We start from the raw sequence: 23618 nt of genomic DNA, 5'->3' as shown, positions 1-23618 counted from the left end.
ACGCACTCACTCACTCACTCTCGCACGCACTCACTCACTCACTCTCGCACGCACTCACTCACTCACTCTCGCACGCACTCACTCACTCACTCTCGCACGCACTCACTCACTCACTCTCGCACGCACTCACTCACTCACTCTCGCACGCACTCACTCACACACACACACGCACGCACGCACGCTCGCTCGCTCGCTCGCTCGCTCACTCACTCACGCACGCACGCACGCACTCACGCACGCACGCACGCACTCACGCACGCACGCACGCTCGCTCACTCACTCACTCACACACACACACACACACTCTCTCACTCACTCTATCACACACACACAAGAGCTCAGACCAGGCTGAGTGATGCACAACGAAAAAGAACAACAATTATTATTATGTTGAAAACAGCTGAGGATAATTTTTTTCAGGATTCTTTAATGAATAGAAAGTTCAGAAGAACAGCGTTTATCTGAAAAATAAAACATTATAAATGTCTTTATCATCACTTTTGATCAATTTAAAGCATCCTTGCTAAATAAAAGTATTAATTTCTATAATTTCTCCGCACTCACCCATAATTTTCTTCAGTAAAAAAAATTATACTGACTCCAAGCTTTTGAATGGTATAGTGTATAATGTTACAAAAGCTTTTTATTTCAGGTAAATGCTGATCTTTGGATCTTTCTATTAATCAAAGAATCCTGAAAAAAATGTACTCAACTGTTTTAAATATTAATAATAATAATAAATGTTTTTTTAGCAGCAAATCAGCATATTAGAATGATTTCTGAAGATCATGGCATACTTGGAAGAGACACAGAACACACACATACACTTGCTACCATCAAGCCAATGCACCGCGATCAGTTACGTGGAGAAAATGACAGACTGGATGATTGTCTTTTGCTTCTGCTTTTATGAAGGCGTTTGTACCACAGCTGTTTTGCATATACTGCAAGTTTTATATAATACTTTTATTTTTGCAAATATGTTAGCATCACAAAATCAAGAGGTCAGCAGGTGGGATAAATGCAGCATTAACCTCCTGTGTTTTTCTGGATTAAGTGCCATGCTACTGCAAAACCTGGCTTTTATTTTATAAAAATGTCTAATGTGTTTGAAGTGTGTTTATATATAATGACCTCAGAGTTTGATACAGAATGCATTATTATATGTTCAATAAACTTTAAATTACTTTTGTAGAAGTGCACTAAAAATGCACTTTTGTTGGAGCTGAAAGCCATTATTAAACTCCTTCATTTTGTTTATTGGCTTGACTTTTTACTGTATCATGATGTGGATTCATCACACCACTTTGCTGAATAATGCCGAATAAAATGCTGCAACAAATAATGCATTTTTGTCTTGAATTAAAAGTATATTTCAGTAACCAGATTGACGACAAACAAAACGTCCATTAGATGTTTAATTGGGTTAAATTATATGCATGCAGTAAAAGGATAAAGTGTATTTCGCAGCAACTGCATGCTCACCGTTTGTATATAAATAGTCTAGTTAATATGATACCATAAACTATGTGATATTTATATAATGTATAATAAAGAGACCAATTAACGCGCGCGTAACGGTGCGTAAAAGAGCTGGCGTTTAATTCCCGTGCGTAACTCTCCCGTTAACGGCTCCGGTGTCCGCAGGGACTCAGATGAGGAGGAGATGCAGACGGCTGTTTAGTTAAACGTCTTTTCTTAGGCTGCGCCTGTGATTGTTTGCTGGAGTTTAATGTAATTATGCGATTACAGTCCTGAGCCTGTAATACACAGCCGCTCCGATTGGACCGACATACAGTCCACGGAATCACACAAATATCAATGAACTGGAGGTTTCTTACTCGGTGCGTGTTAGAAAGGTAGCTGATTGCTGTTTGCAAGGATTGAAGGAATTATCTGGACTTTTGATGCGTCTTTTTGGAGTCACACTAATGGAAAGATGAACGTCGAGCGCGTGGAAACGAGGAAAACTTAATCTGAAGCAATAAGGTTTGCAAAAACTGTTATTTAAAACATTATTTATGAAGGATTGTGTTTTAGATCAATATGTCAAAATATATGAGCGAACTTTGAGCATCTCAGTATATGGTGTATGAACAGAATTACATTTTCAACACAATTCAAGTAGTTGACACGACAAAAAAGACAACAGTGTAACTAATTTAAAACCATTTTACCATTTTCAAATTTTTGCATGGATTGTTAAATTATATTTGAACAGGCTATTAAACATGCAAATGTTTGCATGCGAAATTGCACGTAAATGTGTGCTTTGAAAATTAATTTGACATCACATGATTATTTAAAAAAAAACTTAGTTCCAGTGAATCAGGAAATCTGAAGCAATAAGGTTTGCAAAAACTGTTATTTAAAACATTAGTTATGAAGGATTGTGTTTTAGATCAATATGTCAAAATATATGGGCGAACTTTTAGCACCTCAGTATATGGTGTATGAACAGAATTACATTTTCTATCCAAAAAAATCACAATTCAAGCAGTTGAAACGACAAAAAAGACAACAGTGTAACTAATTTAAAACCGTTTTACCATTTTCTAATTTTTGCGTGGATTGTTAAATTATATTTGAACAGGCTATTAAACATGCAAATGTTTGCATGCGAAATTGCACGTAAATGTGTGCTTTGAAAATTAATTTGACATCACATGATTATTTAAAAACTTGCAAAAAAAAAAAAAAGTTTATTAAAGTTGCAAAAAAAAAAAAGTGACCAGACGGGGAACCATATACTGTTCAAAAACGTTTGACTGGTAGTGTAAGTTTTTTTTGTTGTTGTTGTAAGAATTCTCTTCTGCTCACCAAGCCTGCATTTATTTAATCAGAAATATAGAAAAAGCAGTAATATTGTGAATTTTTTTTTACTTTTTAAAATAGCTGCTTTCTATTTGAATATCTGTTAAAATGTAATTTATTTCTGTGATCAAAGCTGTATTTTCAGCATCATTTCTCCAGTCTTCAGTGTCACATGATCCTTCAGAAATCATTCTAATATGCTGATTTGCTGCTCAAAAAAACAGTTAAATAGTAAAAATATTTCACAATATTACTGCTTTTGCTGTATTTCTGATCAACGAAATGCAGGCTTGGTGAGCAGAACAGACTTCTTAAAAAAACATTACAAATCTTACTGTTCGAAAACTTTTGACTGGTAGTGTAAATATGCATTCTCTTTTCCATAAAATCTTGATGCTCAAATGAAAACGACTTATTGCTGATATAAGAGTTTATCCTACAAAATATGTATTTTAGACATACCTCAAAGAGTGTTTATTCTGACAGTAGATTTGGACTGTTAACTGCATGTTTACCACATAAAAAACACAGCCAATGTGTTAATCAGTTTGTGTATTTGTTTTGACAGAACTCCTGAATGTCCTTGGATAAAATTGTCTTTCTGCAAAAGTTCTGATCAGTAAAACAGCACTGTTTCATTGAGTACTCCGTGGCTATGTCTCTCTCTGCTCTACCGGAATGGAAGCAGCTGCTACTGGAGCGAAAGCGAAGAGAGGAGGAGGAGAGAGAGAGACGAGAGAGGGAAGAAGAGCAGCGGCTTGCCAGCATGCCGGCTTGGAAGCGAGGGATCATCCAGAGAAGAAGGGCGAAGCAAGATGAGGAAAGAGAGAGGGAGAAAGAGAGAGATGGAGGACCGCATACTCCGGATATCCTGAGCATCGATGAAGACATCAACACAGAGCAGACGGACAGTAAATTAACACATCACCTCCAGACTGAGCAGACTGGGTATAAATTGCAAAAACAGATATCCAAAGACACCATCAGCCCCATCCAACAGAACCCATTCATCCGTTCTGAGAACAGTTTTAGGAGAGATAACAGAGGGAAGGAGGTGATTAGAGATGGAGAGAATGAGTATAAAAAGGCCGCCAATAATAGAGGGAGAGAAAGAAATAGGGAAACAGAGAAGGAGATCTGGAAAGGACAAGATAGAGAGATGTGGGTCGAGAAGATGGGAAGTAAAAATGAGGGAAGAGAGCGAGACAGAAGCACTGGGAGAGAAATCAGAGAGGCAGACGGTAGCACATCCTTATTTCCTCCTGTCGTAGGTCTTCGCACGATCCAGGCACACAACATTATCATTATTGAGAAAGACAAAAATGACAAGGAAAACCCGGATAAGAGAGAAAAGGAGGTCAGGGAGGATCAGAAAATGATGAGGATGGATTTGAGGGAGTTTCTAGCTAGCGGAGGAAGCGTGACGGAAATAAGGGCTTCAGAAGTACTGATCATCAAACCACCTGTGATGGACGGGATTAGGGAAACCGAGACTGAGAGAGGGAGTGAACGATTAGGGAAAGAGGGGATATGGTCCTCCATGCAACTACTGTCGAGGACGGTCATGCAAAGAGCCGAGAGAGTCTTGAACCACAAGGACATGGGGGCTCCAGAATGTAGTGGTCGGGTCAGTCAGCTGCTTAGTAAGTTTGGTGAACACCCAAAACCTCCAATGCGCTCCAAGAGCACGGAGTGCTTCAAGAACCGGGCCAGATACAGCACAGGAGACCTGTTTTTGGAGGAGGAACAGAGTACGGAGGAGACTGAAACGAGTCTGATGCTCAGGGGTGTTCCCAAACGCTCCTTTAGCTTCTCCGACCGCGTGGTTTGCCAACAGGAGAACAGAGATTGTGAGCAAAAGACAGATTTTAAGGTGGTGGAGAGATCGTACTCTGACCGCAGGGTCAAAACAAAGGTAACCGACCAATCAGGAAGTGAACCAAAGGTCGCCAGGCGATGGGGTCGACCCAAACATGATGAGGTGAGGCATGAAAAGAGACAAAAAGAAATAAAGGTTGAAAATAAGAGGAATAAATCTGTTTGTGGAGAGACAGAGGAATGGACTTCAAGTGTAGACGGAGGAGAGGACTTCACTCTGGCCTCTGTCAAAATCCCTGAAGGGTTCGCATTTGCGCGACGAGTTCCTATCAAACAAGATGGGATGGAGAACAGCTCAAAAATAGAGATTAAGAAAATGAGAGAGGAGAATGAGAGGGAGATAATGATTGATAAAGAGATATACAGAGATAAGAGGAGAGAGGAGAGAGAGACGCTGATACGGCAGAGACCCACAGAATTCCAAACTGAGGCCAAAACAGAATCTGAAAGGAGATGGAATCAAGAGGAGGAAACTGTTGTAGTTTCAAAACAATCCTGTGGCATATATATACCACCCTCGGATGACCGTACTATAGATTTCCCTACAGACAGTCGGTGCCGATGTGACAACACTCCCTCTGCGGACTCCAGTTGCCTGACTATGGTTGACTATGTTGGACAAAGGCAACCCTCTGGCCAAGCAGCCCTTACCCAACACACAGAGGATTTGCTCAGTAAAATAGGAAAAGTCAAATTAGATGGAGAACTCAAGAGGACAGGGTATATTTTTTCACATGGAGACACGGAAAGGATCTCTGGTGAAATGAGTAACCAAGATCAAAAAGAGCATCAACAGTATCAAAGCATTCCAAAACAAGCCTCTGAGGAACTACATTTTACCTCACAACAAACTGTTACACTGGGCCAGAGAAAACTGTGCACCCAAGAGGGAGTCACCATCCCCAGGACTGTATTTTATGGAGTCAATATATCCGAAAGAAGGAGGGCGAGTCTCCCTGCTGGGGATACACTAGATGGAGGACAAGTGGAGAGGAGAGGGAGCTGGAAGGCTGGGCGACCTCTGACCCGAGTGGAGTCTCTGAAAGAGAGAATTCGTCAGCAACAGAAGGAAAGACAGAATGATGACAAAGAAGAGGGCAGCAGAGAAGCAGGAGGAACTGTGAGAGAACAAGAAGAAACCACATTACAGACTCTCAGACTGTTTGACGTCACACAGGACGTTAACATGGCAAAGTCAAACCCTCAACTTCCTGTTCCTGTTTCTCTGTCGCTCTTGCAGTCAGCTTCGACAGAAAGAGAAGTTGGGGAGATCGCCAGAGACGCTTCAGAGAGCGATATCTGCCCCAGGGAAGCAGAGAGAGATACACAACGCCATGTAGAGGAGTGTGGAACGTGCATCGCTTGGAGAACACAGGACATAGACGAAAGAGAAAGAGAGGAAGAGTATCTTCCTCCCTCTCTTTCTCCCTCCCCACCACTTTCGGACTCGTTGGACGCCATGAGCCGGATCTATAACCTCAAGACGGTGGGGTCCAGGACTGCAGTGTGTATCAGTGAAAGGACAGCCGATATGCCCCCACACAGTGGACATCAGGGCAAATACAACCCCATCAGACAAGCACCATCACCGGACATCCTGCCAGAAACTGCTAAGCTGTGGAATCATGGGAGGGATGGTGACAAAACTCAGGCGATGGAGTCGACAGGTGTTCAGATGGTACAGCGGCAGGTGGAACGACTACAGCTGAGGGAACAGGAAGCAGGATGTGGCTCCCACAATGACAAAAAGGCACAGCCCACCATGGAGAGTTGGCCGCTTGTAGAGCCAGAGATCAGGGCAACTGAAGGCCAGAAGAAACCAGACATACTAAGAGAGACACAGAAATCCCAAATACCTACAAGTCCCAGATTTCCAGAAGGCCAACGGAATGTCCAAAGACAATCCCCTATACCTCAGCAGGTCAGGTCATTCACAATCAACGCCCGGAGCACCGAATCAACAGAAAACTCACAGAAACCTCCAGAACAAAGCCCTCCATCGCCAACCTCTCCCTGTACCACATCCCCCTCTTCATCTCCATCTCCACCTCTCTTTTCCATTAGGAGTGCCTCAGGTAGACCAGGTAAGAGAGGAACTACCATCACAATCACCCCCAGAAGACCTGCTGGGGCAGCCTCGTCTGGTGCCATCCCAACAGGAACCCCTGCAACACCCAAAGCAGTCACCCAGGGCCATATACCCACGCCTGCTCCCAGCAGCACCAAGGAGGCAGGGAAGAAACGGTATCCTACAGCAAAAGAGATTGAGGTGATTGGAGGGTACCAGAACCTTGAACGGTCATGCTTGGTGAAAAGCAGAGGGACACCGAAAGCGGTGAGTGGGTTTTTGTGTTTTTGCATGACCTATACAATGAGCTGCTGTGCTGATAATAAAAGGGCAATACAAAACTGACCATGCAACATGCTACAATTAGACTGTAAAATATGGGATATGTCATAAAATTAACAGACAACTAGCAAACACCCTGAGTACGTGCTTCTGCCTTCAGGAAGAAGGTATAGAGTGCCCAAATGTCAATTCAATCGGTTTAAAAATTATTTTGTGCCAGCTTCTATTAGAATTTTGTATGGTTAGGACAATGGCCAGTGACTTGGTTCTGGTTAGTAGTCATCATTTAACTCTGTGCAGTGTCTTACATTATTTTATACTTATTTATTGCTGGTATTTTTATTTGTTACTGGTTTTATGGGTTAGGAAGTTGTGTAGTAGTGGTTGTTCCGTTGTGCACTGTGACTTTTGATATACCGTCTGCATGCCCCCCCCGTTTAGTATGCTTAGTATGTTTCACGTGTGATTTATGTGTTTTGTTTATTTATATGTGTATATGCCGCATACACTTAGCCCAAGAAGGGGACAATAAAGTATATCGTATTGTATCTTATCGTATCGTAAAATGCAACATGCTACAATTAGTCTCTAAGGGATATGCCATAAAATAAATACACAACTAGCAAAAAGCAACATGCTACAATTAGTCTATAAAATATGGGATATGCCATAAAATTAACACACAACTAGCAAAATGCAACATGCTACAATTAGACTCTAAAATATGGGATATGCCATGAAATTAATATGCAACATGCTACAATTAGACTCTAAAATATGGGATATGCCATAAAATTAATACAAAACTAGCTACAATTAGACTCTAAAATATGGGATATGCCATAAAATTAATACAAAACTAGCAAAATGCAACATGCTACAATTAGACTAAAATATGGGATATGCCATACAATTAATACACAACTAGCAAAATGCAACATGCTACAATTAGACTCGAAAATATGGGATATGCCATAAAATTAACACACAATTAGCAAAATGCAACATGCTACAATTAGACTCTAAAATATGGGATATGCCATGAAATTAATATGCAACATGCTACAATTAGACTCTAAAATATGGGATATGCCATAAAATTAACACACAACTTGCAAAATGCAATTTAGATGCATGGTTATGTTTCAGTTGGATTTCTAATTTCAGAGAACAGCAAGAGCAAATCAAGGTGTGATCTCTCAATAGTCAAGCCAGAATATCTCTGTCATCTTTGATTGTGGCCAAAGCAGTTGCTCAGCGTTAAACCTGGATTAGGCTTATCTCTCACGCCATCACAGTCCGCAGGTGAAGATAGTCCCTGTGTGAGTTTACACATTTAAATGCTGCATGGAAAAAGAAAAATCTGAAAATGACTTTAGGAAACACCTGATTCATTCTGCATTGTTCGGGAGTAGTTAACAAACAAACCAAGTCATAAACATATGATTACACATGCCTTTAAGATGATCGACTTAAACCAAAAGACTGACTTCAAAGTAGAGCAAGTGTCTATGAATAGACTGGGGTTAATCTATTGCAGTTCATCAGTACCTTTCACCCTGACACTGTTCTGTCTGACCTAGACGTTTGTTAGTCTAGAATGACCCAGGAAAGAGCATTATCTAGTTTCAACTCTACAGAAGAATGTTATAATGACACCAGTTCGATTGAACCTGGATAGAAACTAGAAAATAACAGTGACAGGACATTTACAGAAGCATCTCCACAAGCAACATATGTGATGCTATCAAGAAACGTGTTATTTTGTTGCATTGTCTTTACTGTTTACATGCAAAACCTAAAGCACGACCAATGCAGTCTGATTCTTACAAAAGACAAACTCTGGAACTATCAGTCTAATGAATCCTTCACTGAATCAACCATAGGGTTTACTTAATGGACATCGGACTCAGTAAAAAAATTCAGTAAAATTTAGGGTAAAAAAACGGCAGTTGTGGTTGCCAGAATTTTACCGTAAAAAATACAGTAGCAACGTTTTAGGTTTTACGGTTTTAACTTAAATATACAGTTAAATACCGTAATTTCATTAACTGATATAATGTTAATATACCAACCTATTGAGGTACTGAAATCTGTTTTGTACCTTTGTAATACACTGATAACCACCAAACACAGGTGGTGATGAGAAAGTCACATGATGAAACAAAGCCCATCACAAGCAGCTTTTAAATAATAACATATATAGAAGGTGCACAGTGTGTCATTCACACAAACACTAAACACCATCACGGTAACACACATGAAACTGAAATAATGCAATAAACATTAATTTAAAAACATTAGGTGTAACATACATCCCTAATATACAAAACTGATAAGAAAAAACTAAGAAGAAACATCCTTCACTGAATCAACCATAGGGTTTACTTAATGGACATCGGACTCAGTAAACTCTACATTATCAATACTTTCAGTCATGCCTTATACTCTTAGGCTACACTGTAAAAAAAAATTCAGTAAAATTTACGGTAAAAAAACGGCAGTTGTGATTGCCGGAATTTTACCGTAAAAAATACAGTAGCAACGTTTTAGGTTTTACGGTTTTAACTTAAATTTACAGTTAAATACCGTAATTTCATTAACTGATATAATGTTAATATACCAACCTATTGAAGTACTGAAATCTGTTTTGTACCTTTGTAATACACTGATAACCACCAAACACAGGAGGTGATGAGAAAGTCACATGATGAACCAAAGCCCATCACAAGCAGCTTTTAAATAATAACATATATAGAAGGTGCACAGTGTGTCATTCACACAAACACTAAACACCATCACGGTAACACACATGAAACTGAAATAATGCAATAAACATTAATTTAAAAACATTAGGTGTAACATACATCCCTAATATACAAAACTGATAAGAAAAAACTAAGAAGAAACTTCCAAAAACGGTATACTACCGTAAAATTAATGTCCAATACATGTAATGTCCAATACAGTTTTTCACCGTATATAGTAGGGGAATTTACCGTTAACCATTTAACAGGTTTTTACTGTAGCATTTTTATAGTCTTTTACCGGTAATTCTTTACAGTGTACAGTAGGGCGAATTACAGTACATACAGAACACTGATGTGACCACAAGCCATTTATGATGGCATCTGATTGCAGAATATGTCAGTGAGGCTGATACACATGATATACTACTGAATGCTTGGCTTCCTCTCAATATCTTTGTAGTTCCTCCCTCGAGCTGCAGAGAACACTAACACACACAATGCTGGAAACTTTCACTTCTGGAAACACAACTATCAGCAACTATTCAGAGAGATATTTGGTCTTCCAGTGTTTAATGGCAGTGCCTGTTTTCATCCAACACAGCTTATTGTAGTAAGTGGGACACAGCAAACACAAAGGAACTCAGCAGAGCAGAAAGAGGGGACGAGGGGATGTGGCAGCGTTCTCCTAGGAACAGCAGAATGACCTTTTAATTCAGCTGGGTTTTCAGAGGGAGTTAATAGAGCAGTATGTTTGCATTGTGGCGATCAGTGTAACCACATACACTAACTTCTGCCAGGAACTGGAGTCAAATGTACATGAAGAGAAGACAACAATGAAATCAGACTCTTGAGACAGAAGTCCACAAGCATTTATGATAATAAAACACCTCCAGCTCCAATTCTAGTGGGAAAAGTATTAAATTTGATAAATGACATAGTTGTGTGACTTTACTTTAAGTTGTACAATGCTGTTAAATGTGCAGCTGCGACTGCATATTATACGTTAGAATACAGAAATGTGCTTAATTGCCATAAATGGCCTACATTTATGCTAATTAATTATTGGCAAAGGTTTTATTTCTTAGACTGGGATTTCTAAGGAAAAAGCGTAAAGCTGTTTAAATACAAATTATATTAAAATAAGCATTAATAAAATTAAAATGTAAGTAAATCAAATTATATGAATGAAAATAAATAAAAAATTCTGAGAATTAAATCATAAAAAATGTAAACTGAAATAATAATAATAATAATAATAATAGTTAAAATAAATCTAATTAAATAACTTACTAAAAAATTCAATATTTTGTCTACCTCCATGACCAACCAACATAGCATAAGAGCGAACAAGTGAATGTTTTGTTAAATTATTGAAATCATTTAAATCTCAGGTAAATATTTTAGATTAAAGAGTTTCAGCTGACAAACTGTTTGATGTTTAAAAACATCCTAATCATTCCAAACTTTTTACGAGTAGTGTAAATAACAACAAATCAATGTTTCGAATTAAAGTGAAGCTGATGTGTGTAATGTGCATGTTTTACAAGCTTAACGCTGTATGATTAAAGTGTGTGTTTTATGTAGCTGCAACATTTCGGGGTTTTAAAGCAGTCTTGTGACAACTCTTTGGCTACTTCCTCCTCAGAGCTGTGTCACTTCCTGTAGCACAGACAGACGAGGATGCATAAAACCAAAAGCAACCTAGGGTTATCGGTTTATGAAAATTTCAGTTCATACTATATGACCGACAATATCACGTGTTCATGCATTGCATTTTACTTGCTCCAAGAGTCATTGCCCTGGTTTACACTCTGACCACATCTAACCTTCATTCTTCTTATAGTTCACACTTGTTGACTGTCTTTGGAGACAGCTTTATGTTCTGTGACTGGGTTCATTATATGGCCTGTTGTTTCTGAGGATTCCACGCAATGCTCTGGCTGTGTATACGAAACGTTCTGTTGAATCTAAAAGATCATCTGTGCATGCATACAGAAAACCTTGTACTGTTCCTACGCCGTGTGCAACAGAAATAGCAATAGTAGTTTGGTAGTGTGTGCAGAACGATTGACGTCAGACTCTTAATCTGTCAGTGGGGGGTGATTCTACACTTTCCTCATTTGAACCTTAAGCCATTATGGCGCTACTTTTCTCTCTGTATTATGTCCTCTGTGTTATTTCTGTTTTATCTTATGTTTGAAATTTTGCTGGTCTGAAAATCAAATATTTTAAAGCAGCACTATGTAACTTTTGTCGCTCTAGCGGTTAATAAACAGAACTGCACACATCCCGCGGAAGAACATTCCAACCGGATCTACTTCTTTAAGTGTATGTCTATGGCGATTCACGCAGGTGTGGGTTACCCCGCAGCGGTGATCAGGCTACAATAGTCCGAATATAAGTACTTATTATAAGTGTACCGGAGTGATTCGGAATAAGACAAAAAAACGCGGTTCGGAAGATGAATTCATGCTGTACTCGCTCATTATATACATTTAGCAAATTTTGAACACAGAAAAAGTTACATAGTGCTGCTTTAAAATGGAACAGTTTCATTAAATTATTTTGTTTAAAAGTTCAAAAAATGTAAAAAAAAAAATGCATATGTGTTTTATGTTTATCATATTCGATCAGTCAGGCTTTTATGGCTCATACAGCCATACATTTTATTCAGAGGCCCAAAATGAACCAAAATATGCACTTTAGTGCAGATCCTGATATTTATATGCGTCTGATATTTATATGATGAAATTCTGATGTAATGTAAATCAATGAGATCTTTATAACAGTATAGCTGAGACTTACATAAATATCAGTCGTCACTCTATATCTCCAGTAATCTGTCTTAGTGAGATGAGATTTAAATGATCCAAACATATAATGCAATGCAATGATGATTGAGAGACAAACAAATAAACGCTCCTCAAAAGTCTGAAGTCTGATCAAATTTGAGACTCACTGATTTTTCTAAAAGATGATAATCAAGTAAAGCCGAGCTGCTTCAGTCCAGTAAGTGTTCATCTTCAAATATTACTAACAATATCAAAGTTATTCTTACATTTACTTTATAAAAATCAGATCAGATTTGATGCACACACTGAAAGTGGATGTTTGTACAATTAGACTAAAAGAGCTTTAACTTGCTAATAAAGTCTAAACTATCGATCAGACGACAGAAGGCGTGGAGTAGATGGTGAGAAACAGGTTTTTCAGGAAAGTCTTGCTTTGGATATCAACATCTGCTAAATAGCTACTTACAGGCTGATAACCTCCTAACAAAAAGTCATTTCTGTATCTGAAATCCTTGAGGTGTGACTTGATTCAGGGTCTCTGCAGGTTTTGTGAAGGAAGTTTTAAGACCAAATAAAGAAAATTAAAGCAATTAATGGAATGGGCCACAAAGAAATTGATCAAAATGAAGTGAATTTATGATTAAAACAACAACAAATATCTGCCAGTGGGGTCCCGGGCTTAATGCATTACTAAATAATTACTGTAATTTTCCCTTGTAAAAGTAAAGTAAGGGATTACTCTTAATTTCCCTGTAATTTAATTAGTTACTTTAGCTGTAATTGCATTAAATACTGTACAATAACAAGTCTAAATAAAACAATAGTGGATTAAACATCAAAAATGTAACATCTAATGTTAAAGTGTATGTTTTTAATGTAACCTTTTCCCTTTAAATACTTTGGTCAGTTCAAGAGTAACTTATGCAGCTTTCTATTATTTATTTGAAAGAATTAAAAGAGCAGTTTCACGTCCTTGTCCTTGTATTGTTCAACTGGTCAAGGTTGAAATGGTATTTAGAAAGTAATTAGTAATGAGAAATGCAATATTTTCAGAGACAGTTAGTACAGCAATCTAATTACACTTTTGAAGATGTAATTAGTAGCTAGTAATTATTACTTTGTTAGAGTAATTTACCCGACACTGCTTATTGTACGCTGAAAAAAAAATTGGTGCAGGATTTACTTTGTCACAAAGGATCACAAATGTGCTGAATTAAACTCGAAATTGTTAAGTAGAAAAACCGAAAGAGTATTTTCTTGTATTTTTGTTTCATTCACAGCTTTTAAGAGTGTATGCATTTACACATCAGTTCAGCCAAAATCCTTTACTCACCCTCATGTTGTTCCAAACCCTTATGACTTTCTTCTGTGGGAAACAAAAACTGATGTTACGCAAAATAAATGTCTCGGTCTTATTTGCATCTTTATAATGAGTTGTATTTTTTATTTGTTTGTATGGTCTTATTTTCAAGACCATACTGTAATATGTCCGTCACTTGTCTCTGGTTTAGGTGAAGGTGTGTTTCGATGACGCTCAGCTGGAGAGAGTTTGTGAGTACCCTTCAGAAGGTTGTGCGCTTGCATCCCTCCCTCACTCTCCTCATCCGGGGCCGGGGCCGGGGCCGGAGGACGGCGGGATGGACGAGGGGGAGCAGGAGGCCGAGGCACAGGAGGAAGATGAGGAGGAGGAGAGCGCAGCGTTTGTGTCTCACAGAGGCATGAGTGAGTGCGCAGCAAGAGCTCGATTCATAAAAGTCGGTCAGTGGCTTCTAAATTACATCATCAAAATATAAACAAACCAACAATGGAATAAACAAACCCTAAAAAAAAAAAAAAAAACATTGGTACTAAACTGTTTAGCTAATTATTTTCAGTATTGAAGCAACAGACAGAATGCATAAACTGCATTCACACTGAATTCGCACTATAGTTAGATGAGGTTCGATTGCCTTGGATGAAGAAATAACGCTGATGTACTTTTTTAAATGCATGTGTGTAAACTGTAGCATTAGAAACCTTGTAGAATAGCCTGTGCATGTGTGCTTTACAGTATAAATATAAAGCTCATATTTTGACTTTATCGGTTTTGCACTGCTCTTAAAGGAATAGTTCACCCAAAATTTTTAATTTGCTTAATGTGCTCGCCCTCAGGCCGTCCCAGATGTAGATGAGTTTGTTTCTTCATCAGATTTGGAGAAATGTAGCATTGCATCAGTGTCTCAGCAATGGATGCTCTGCAGTGAATGGGTGCCGTCAGAATGAGAGTCCAAACAGCTGATAAAAACATCACAATAATCCACACCACTCCAGTCCATCAGTTAACATCTGGAGAAGACAAAAGCTGAAACAAATCCAGCATTAAGACGTTTTTAACTAACTGTCACTTCTGGCTATAATACAAATCCTCTATCCGTAATATTGCTTTCTCCAGTGAAATATTCAGCAAATGAATTTGGGTGAACTTCCTTTAAAGTAGCAATTGTATTATGTGCTGTTATGATGATTATATGAAATATAAACACGTTGCCTGTAGTTCAGGGTTGTGCCTTCAGTTCATGAAGAATTATAGAGCTGAATCTATCTATCTATCTATCTATCTATCTATCTATCTATCTATCTATCTATCTATCTATCTATCTATCTATCTATCTATCTATCTATCTATCTGAATCTGGCACAATCCTGCTGCTGTTAAAAAAAAGCATTAATAGAAAATTTTAAATCATAAAATTATATTTTTCATTGTCACTTTAAATGTTATTTTTTATGTCTTTTGTTTTGTTTTCCAGATGAATCCTGTAAACGACTTTCCAAATAACAAACCTGGGCATCCTTTAGATGTTCAATTCTTTACATTTGCAGGAGGTGTTCTATCTATCTATCTATCTATCTATCTATCTGCATATCTATCTATCTATCTGAATCTGGAATCTGGCACAATCCTGCTGCTGTTAAAAAAAAACATTAATAGAAAATTTTATATCATAAAATTATATTTTTCATTGTCACTTTAAATGTTATTTTTTATGTCTTTTGTTTTGTTTTCCAGATGAATCCTGTAAACGACTTTCCAAATAACAAACCTGGGCATCCTTTAGATGTTCAATTCTTTACATTTGCAGGAGGTGTAAGTAATGATAAACCTTTTATAAATTGGTTTTAAAAAATAGTTTTTATTGTTTAGTTTTGCTTGTCCGGACAGAGAATCAAATATACTTTGCAAGCACAATATTTTTTAGAGATTATTTTAATTAAATTATTATAAAAGCATTTCTATCAGAAATTCTATTTCCTCAGGTCTGATGTGATGGGTTGCACAATTTAATGAGTTTTACATTTAATGGTCTGAATGATTTGTTCATTTTAAAAGGTTTACTTAAAAAAAATAACAGTAATAGACTTCAGTTATATCATTCACCACATTTGAGGGGGCTTATTTTTATTCATAAATGGAAATGAAACCCTCACCATCTGATTGTCATTTCAGTAGAGTTTGCTCTCTTTTGTGAATGTATGATTAGGATTAATAAAGCTTAGATTAAATATTTTCATGGAACAGTGATATGATATTTCTATAGGGAGTAAGGAGATGAGTTTTCATCATGTGATGCATATAGAGTATGAGAGAGCGAGAGAGAATTGTCTGTATAGATATGCAGTGAGACACACTTGGATTTTTACAATGCGATAAAAAAATTAAACTTTTGTATATTGTTTGTACTTGAATACCAGTTTGTCTATTTTAACTTTACAACAAAATGAAGAAGCGCCTTCAAAATGTTAATAAACATTACAGACATATACAGTGTGTGTGTATTTTATGTAAAAAGTCCATCATTGAGTGACGGGTTGTTTTATCGATTCTTTTGCACTCTGTATTGAAGCGCCACCGGCCGGTCAATCATAATAACGATGATTGTTCACATCAAATCATCTGAAATATTAATGAGATGTCCATCTGCACAGTCCCTGTGGACAGTTACAGTATTAAATCAATGTATTGCAATTTACCACCTTTGTCAAATTTCATTAGAGATTTAATTAGCGATGTTCAAGCTTTCAGGTGAAATTTGAAAAGTTATTTGATTAGGTATATGACAGTTCCCTCACTATAACATTGAAAAACTCACAGTTCAGAATTGTTCAACACTCAGTCTCAACAGAGTATGTTCTTCAACATATGTGTTTCACAACAAAGTACTATAATGAACCATGGTTCAGTGATGCTATTACACTTCATAAAGTGTTTAGTGTAAATTACACCTTAGTGAAGTGAAATGTGGCCAAGTATGGTGACTCATACTAGGAATTAGTGCTCTGCATTTATCCCATCCAAAGTGTGTGTGCGCACACACACACACACACACACACACACACACACACACACACACACACACACTTTATATTAAGTAACTACTATGTACTTCATTTAATTTAGTCATTTAATACAATGCACTTATTGTGTAGATACATATATTTACATTGTATCAAATACTTTCATGTAATTTTTTCTTTTTTGTCTGGAATACACTGAATTATTGAAAGCTTACACATTTTTGAACGATTACAATTTTTTAAATTGTTATTATTAGCTAGTAAACAAGTCAAACTACAAATTCTGAACAATTACACATTTAAGCAGTGTATTGGCAGTTAGTTAGTATGCTACACTCTAAAAAAAAACAGTGCACAATCTATGTTAATATGAAGGAATTTTCTGTATTGTTTTTTTACCTGCATTTTTAATTACACATTTTCGGGTTACAATGGATAATGTCCTGGAAAATTACTAGCACCTTTTCCATTTTTCTACATATTTTTTTTACAGTATACTATATGTAGAAAAATGGAAAGGTGGCGAAAAAATGGAAAAACAACATGCGATTGTTGAAGAGTTAATAACTTACTCATCAACAATCGCAGGGACAAGCTACTAACAAAGTGTCTCATACATGAACAATAACAGTATTCAATTATTAAATTGTTATTATTACTATTAAATGAAACCATTGCAAATAGCAGCTAACTTAATTCCTGTGATGTGTGTACTGCTAAGCATCTTTGGATATTCTCTTTTTGTGTAATTTAAATGGTAAATTGTGCCTTTTTATTGTTTGAGTCACTTATCAAAAGTTATAGCTAATATATAAGCACAATAAAACCAGAGCAATACTATTAGTAGAATACCAAGGTATATTACCATCACTGTACCGTAGTGCTTCAGTAGGCGACTATTTGTAAAGGCCATGTGTTTTTATGCTGTGTTATGGTTTTAATGTTTTATGTGTATTATACTTCATAAGTAATCACCTTTTTAACCATAATATTATGCATATTTAAGCGAGGGCACTTTAATGTTTCCCAACTACTTAGTGAGGAATCTGCTGGTCTAAATCAATTACTCATAAAGACCACTAGAGAGCAGCAGAAGACTAATTTAATGCTAGTAATCAATAACAAGGAAAGATTTAGACCAGGGGTGCCCAAACTCGGTCCTGGAGGGCCGGTGTTCTGTAGAGTTTAGCTCCAACTTTCCTCAACACACCTGCTACAAAGTTTCTAGTATGCATAGTAAGAGCTTGATTAGCTGGTTCAGGTGTGTTTGATTGGGGTTGGATCTAAACTCTGCAGGACACCGGCCCTCCAGGACCGAGCTTGGGCACCCCTGATTTAGACAGCTTCCATCATCGGGACCCCAAATGGGCTTGGTCCTCTAGCCTGTCACGTGATCTCTGGAATCCATCCATCAAAACGCATGCTGCGTCTCAATGTGCCTACTTATACTACGCCCTTAAAGTATGTACTCTTTTGGTGAAGAAAAAGTACACACTTTTGAGTGTGTAGTAGAAGAGTAGGCAAGCTTTGGGACATAGGCTACTATCTCGTCACACAAGACGCTCTGTCGCATAGATATACGCACCCTGTCACTGTAAACTGGCCTGTCAATCATCTTGTCACGGTTAGCATCCTCCACATTGCATTTAATTTAACTTCCTACCGTACTGGAGAGAAAAGAAGTAGCTCGTTGGTCTGCGAGCTGTGGGTCTTTCATGCTGAGAACTCTGCTCATATTTTATGCATAATGATGCATTTAAAAGTTAACGACCAAACGGATGTTTATAAAAGTTTGCATTGCTGTTACAGATTAAATATAACACGGATAACATTAAATACATATTTTTTTTACCAGGTTAAATGTTGAATATTACAAACTCAAACCCCTTTTTCTAAGCCTCTCTACCTAACCTCTGGTCGCGCACATCTGCCATGTTTGTAGTTTTTAATGCGTTTTATTTGTGTTTGTAGTTCTGGACAGAATCCTTCACCAAAGCGCAATGAATTGTGGGCAATATTAGCCATTAGAGTGTGCACAGATCCACACTTCGACCTGAAATAGTAGACCATCCGGGGACTTTTGGCATACTCTTTTCAATATGCTTTGGGACACACTTATTCTAATCTCACATTTAGGATGGATAGTATGCACATTGAGACGCAGGGCCAGTTTCTAATGTTCATGTCAATCAACAGCCATTTTTAGAGTGCGTGCTAAGACACCTGCTCATGATGGACCAACTCTGGGACCTTCATCAGCTCTGTTCTTGCACTATAAATACTCTGTGCTCGTTAGGAACTCTTGTATAGTGATTAAAAATGGTGTAAATATATGCTCTGACAATGATTCCATTATGATTCTTCACTAAATGATGCTTAGAATCAGGAATTTGACTGGGTTTGATTAAACTAGATTTGATTATTTTGGTTATCCCTCCAAATTTGTCTTCAGAATCAGCATATTTACTAACAGTAATTATGAACTATCATAATTGCTTTATAAAACATGTTGAAGATGCATTTGTAATTGAAGGGATGTTTTACAGCATAGTAATATACTTACAAAAACAGTAGATCGGGTTTTACGCTCGTAGTCCCACTGTATTTTAAATAAGAAATGGATGCATAATACTTTGGATAGTCTTTATAAATGATTTTTTTTTAAAATCTGTAGTAATTGCATTGAAATGTAATTGTCAGGCTGATGCATAATGACACATTACGTACAGCTGTGTGTTTGTGCATTGTCAGTCTGATGTAATATTAGTTTATCAGCAGCTTGATATATAATTCAATGCATTTGCAAATATTGCAGGTTATTTGTTGTTTTTTGGCTTTCCTCTTGTCATTTGGGGCCTATCTGAGCATATGCTGTGCATTTTTCCCCCCCTCTATCAGGGTAATTTCCACTTAATGTGATTTGTGCTTTTATTGCATGTCAGTTTGGAATGAAACATCTGTTTAGAGCATAAACATAAGTGCATTTTGAAGGCTTCAGGAATCTTATTCAAGTTATTTAACAGATTGCTATTATTCCGTCTCAGTTCTGCAGTGTTCTGAAGGCTGTTTCTCATGTCTTTTGAAGGCTTCTCTGAAATATTCATGTTTGTTTGAGTATGTTTTCTTGGTCTGAGTGTGTCTTAACAGCTGTACCCAGAAATGTGCTCTTATACAGACATAAGTCTGTCTACAAATGACAGCACATCTCTCCATTCTAGCGGCGGTGTGCGCTGTAAGATGTCAGATGTGGCTTTCTCACCGTGCAGGGGTTCAGTCTTGAAATAGTTATTTTCCCAAAAGTCAAGTCACACCACAGAACACGGATAGCACAGATACTCTCACCAGTTAATTACACCTCGACTGTAGTTCTGTTCAGATCCTTTAACACTCACTGAGTACCCGAGGTGTGTATACGGGTTTCTCAGATCCAGAGATTGCATTGCTTTACCTGAGTGCACCTTTATGATGCACAGACATGAGGATGCTTTTATTGAAGCATGAAGCTAACTTATCCGATTCACTTTTATTTGTAGTTTTGTACTCTTTTGCTTTGATTCCCATCATTGTTTTAATTTAAATGATTCCCAGGAAACACACATCAATAAAATGCACATCATGCAAGTCGCTTTCGATATGTTTTTTATAGTCTTTCAATGGCAAGCATGTAGAATAACACATTTTATTTTCAACAAGCACTGCTATTGTTGTTGCACTTTTGAAAAACATCGTTTTTGGCTATTATTTATGTGTCATATAGAGCTGCTGTCAGAAATTTGTCCCAATGCGAGTTGCCAGTCACCACAATGACGCAATGGAGTCTAAAACGCTCCAGTGCCAGAGGCTTCAGACATTCACATGTCGAACTGTTAGGTACAAACACCATCAGCCTGAGGTAAAGAAAGATTGAGTCTTAAAGGAATAGTTGCCCATCATATTTATTGATTTCTTCTGCAGCAGAATATTGCTCTTTGTCATACAATGAAAATAGATGGTGATTAATATTGCCAAACTCTCAAATCAATGCATGATAAAGTTATAGTGTTTTTTTGTCTTTTCTAAAGCACTTTATAGACCCGTATTATTTTGTGAAGTCATTGAATGGAGTAGTACAGCTCCTTTTGTGTTCCTCTGAAGAAAGTGAGTCTTAGAGGAAGGTTTGGAACAACGCAAGGATAAGAAAATGGTGATTTAACCCTTTAAACAGCATTTTTATTCTGGGAGTGTTTAGTAGTTTTGAGTTTGGTTTAATTCCAGGTTGTTTTATCAAGCTCTTTGCTCCAGAGATATCGTCTGTTTTGGTGTTGAGAGGAGCTGTGTTTTCCAGAGGGTTTGCGGTCTGGTGTGGTTTAGTGTTGTGGTCAGAGCTCAGAGCTGGTATCCGGAAGGTTGCTGGTTTAATTCCCACAAGGACTGACCTATGAATTATCACCATTATTTATATAGGGCTTTTAACAATACAGATTGTGTCAAAGCAACTGAACAGCATTAAAGCAGTGACTATCTGATCTGGATACAGACTGGATATGGTGGCTACGGTGACCTCGGAATAAGAGAGAAACAGACTAATATTAGCGTAGCGTTAGCATTGTGTCTGTTATCAAGACACTTAACCTCAGGTTACTCCATGGAGACTGACCCCATCATAAATTAATGTCGCTGCTCTGTGGCACGTCAGGAGAAAGTCACAAACAGGGGTTCTGCTGTGGAAATGTGTTTTAAATTCTACTTTCTACTTGTGTAATGTAATTGATTTCTGTGGTCAAAGCTGAATTTTCAGCATCATTACTCCAGTCTTCGGTGTCACTTTTTTGCTGCTCAAGAAACATTTCTGATTATTATCAATGTTGAAAACAGTTTCAAGAATGCTTCAAGAGCACTGCAGAATATGTCTGTGGAAACTGTGATACATTCAAGTGATTTTTCAAGATTCCTTTGATAGATAGAAAGTTCAAATGAACTGCATTTATTTGAAATAAAAATCTTTTGTAACATTATAAATGTCCTTAATGTCACTTTTGATCAATTGAATGTGTCCTTGCTGAATAAAAGTATTAATTTTAACAAACTGTGTAGTGACATTATGAGTATGAAATGCATTAAGAAATATATTCCAAATCATATTTTTGATAATTATTTGGATGTAAAAGCAACTGCTTTTATGTAAAGTGTCTTATAGACGACTTACCACAGGTTCAGTCCCTCTGGAGTAACCTGAGGTTAAGTGCCTTGCACAGAGACACAGTGGTGATGGTCGTAGGCCAGTCCTTGTGCCGACCAAACCAGCAAGCCTTGAGCTTTTATCCAGTATCACACCTCCATCACTCATGAGATTATGGTCTCCAGCTGACTAAACTAAGATAGATGAGCTCCCACAGATCACTATGAACCAGTGCATCCTCCGGTTCTCCAGGATCCTGTAGGTCTGTCATAGCTGGGGCCAACGGGGTCAACAGTTCAACTCTAGAGGAGCTGCCATCTGCCCCAAAAGCCATTTGATCACACTGCTGGCATTATGCTTTATGGACATTTTAACATATTAAAAATGCTTTTAAGTTACTCTAACATTTTTTTAAAGAATATAATGCTTTTATTCATCAAGGATGCATTAAATTGATCAAAAGTGCTAGTAAATACATTTATAATGTTACAATAGATTTCTATTTCAAATTAATGCTGTTCTTTTGATCTTTCTATTCATCAAATAATCCTGAAAAATAAAATAAATCATGGTTTCCTTGATTATATGAAGCAGCACAACTGTTTTCAACATTGCTGATAATCAGAAATGTTTCTTGAGCAGCAAAATCAGCATATTATACTGATTTCTGAAGATCATGTGACACTGAAGACTGCAGTAATGATGCTGAAAATACAGCTGCGCATCACAGAAATAAATTACATTTTACTGTAGATTCACATAGAAAACAGTTATTTTAAATTGTAATAATGTTTCACTGTTTTGCTGTATTTTTGATCAAATAAATGCAGAAGAGACTTAAAACATTATAAAATCTTACCAAACCTTTGAACGTTAGTGTATATGATTTATTTAATATAAATATATAACCTGTAACTACAAATAACTGCAAAATGTAAAATAATTAGAAAGCTAAACTTGACATCAATGACAGATTTATTTGTATTATTTGTGGTCAATATTATTGTTGTCCTGCGCAACGTATTCCCTTCTGTGCCAGTCTTTCTTCTCATATAATGAAATAGTTTGCACTACAGTATTTAATGTTTATTAATTTATTTGGAACGTACATGTAACATGCAGAAATGTTTGTTATTAGTCCAGTTTTAAAGCAATAGAAGACAATAATAGAAAAACAAACGTGTGTGTGTGTGTGTGTGTGTGTGTGTGTGTGTGTGTGTGTGTGTGTTTGTGTGTGTGTGTGTGTGTGTGTGTGTCGAGCAGGTTATTATTCAGGATGGAGGTTATCAAGTGTGTTGCGTTTGCTCCCCGGGGTGATGGAGAGATAGCATCCTTCTTTCACTGGGGCGCTGGAGGGATGGAGGGATGTTGTTTTTCTTTTTTTCCCAGTGATTTGGACCCTACAGGGACATCCTAAATCTGTCGGATGCTCCTCAAAGTGCCAGTGCATTGATTTCAGCCACCGCAACTTTCCAGCCAGTCGGCTACGGACAACATGCTCCCTGTACACACACACAAACACACACACACACACACACACA

At 37.4% G+C, this 23618-nt stretch overlaps 1 protein-coding gene across 3 annotated transcripts; it reads left to right on the top strand.

Annotated features, from left to right (window-relative positions):
• The first annotated feature begins 1797 nt into the window (after positions 1-1797).
• LOC107562446 (uncharacterized) lies at positions 1798-15738 on the top strand. 3 transcript variants are annotated; one of them, XM_016247079.1, is made up of 5 exons: positions 1798-1989; positions 3383-7027; positions 14096-14342; positions 15374-15449; positions 15710-15738. In XM_016247079.1, the coding sequence occupies exons 2-4, from the start codon at positions 3470-3472 to the stop codon at positions 15400-15402; spliced, it is 3834 nt and encodes a 1277-aa protein (XP_016102565.1). In that variant the 5' UTR covers positions 1798-1989; positions 3383-3469; the 3' UTR covers positions 15403-15449; positions 15710-15738. The 3 variants fall into 3 exon arrangements, with proteins under 3 accessions (XP_016102565.1, XP_016102563.1, XP_016102564.1); XM_016247077.1 differs by lacking the exons at positions 15374-15449; positions 15710-15738 and having other exon boundaries at positions 14096-14800; XM_016247078.1 differs by lacking the exons at positions 1798-1989; positions 15374-15449; positions 15710-15738 and adding an exon at positions 2320-2350 and having other exon boundaries at positions 14096-14800.
• Positions 15739-23618: the final 7880 nt, after the last annotated feature.

Source organism: Sinocyclocheilus grahami, unplaced genomic scaffold (genome assembly GCF_001515645.1).
Source record: "Sinocyclocheilus grahami isolate Dianchi unplaced genomic scaffold, SAMN03320097.WGS_v1.1 scaffold823.1, whole genome shotgun sequence".
NCBI lineage: Eukaryota > Metazoa > Chordata > Actinopteri > Cypriniformes > Cyprinidae > Sinocyclocheilus > Sinocyclocheilus grahami.
The sequence above is the reverse complement of the archived record's forward strand: the minus strand, read 5'-3'. Positions and strand labels throughout refer to the sequence as shown.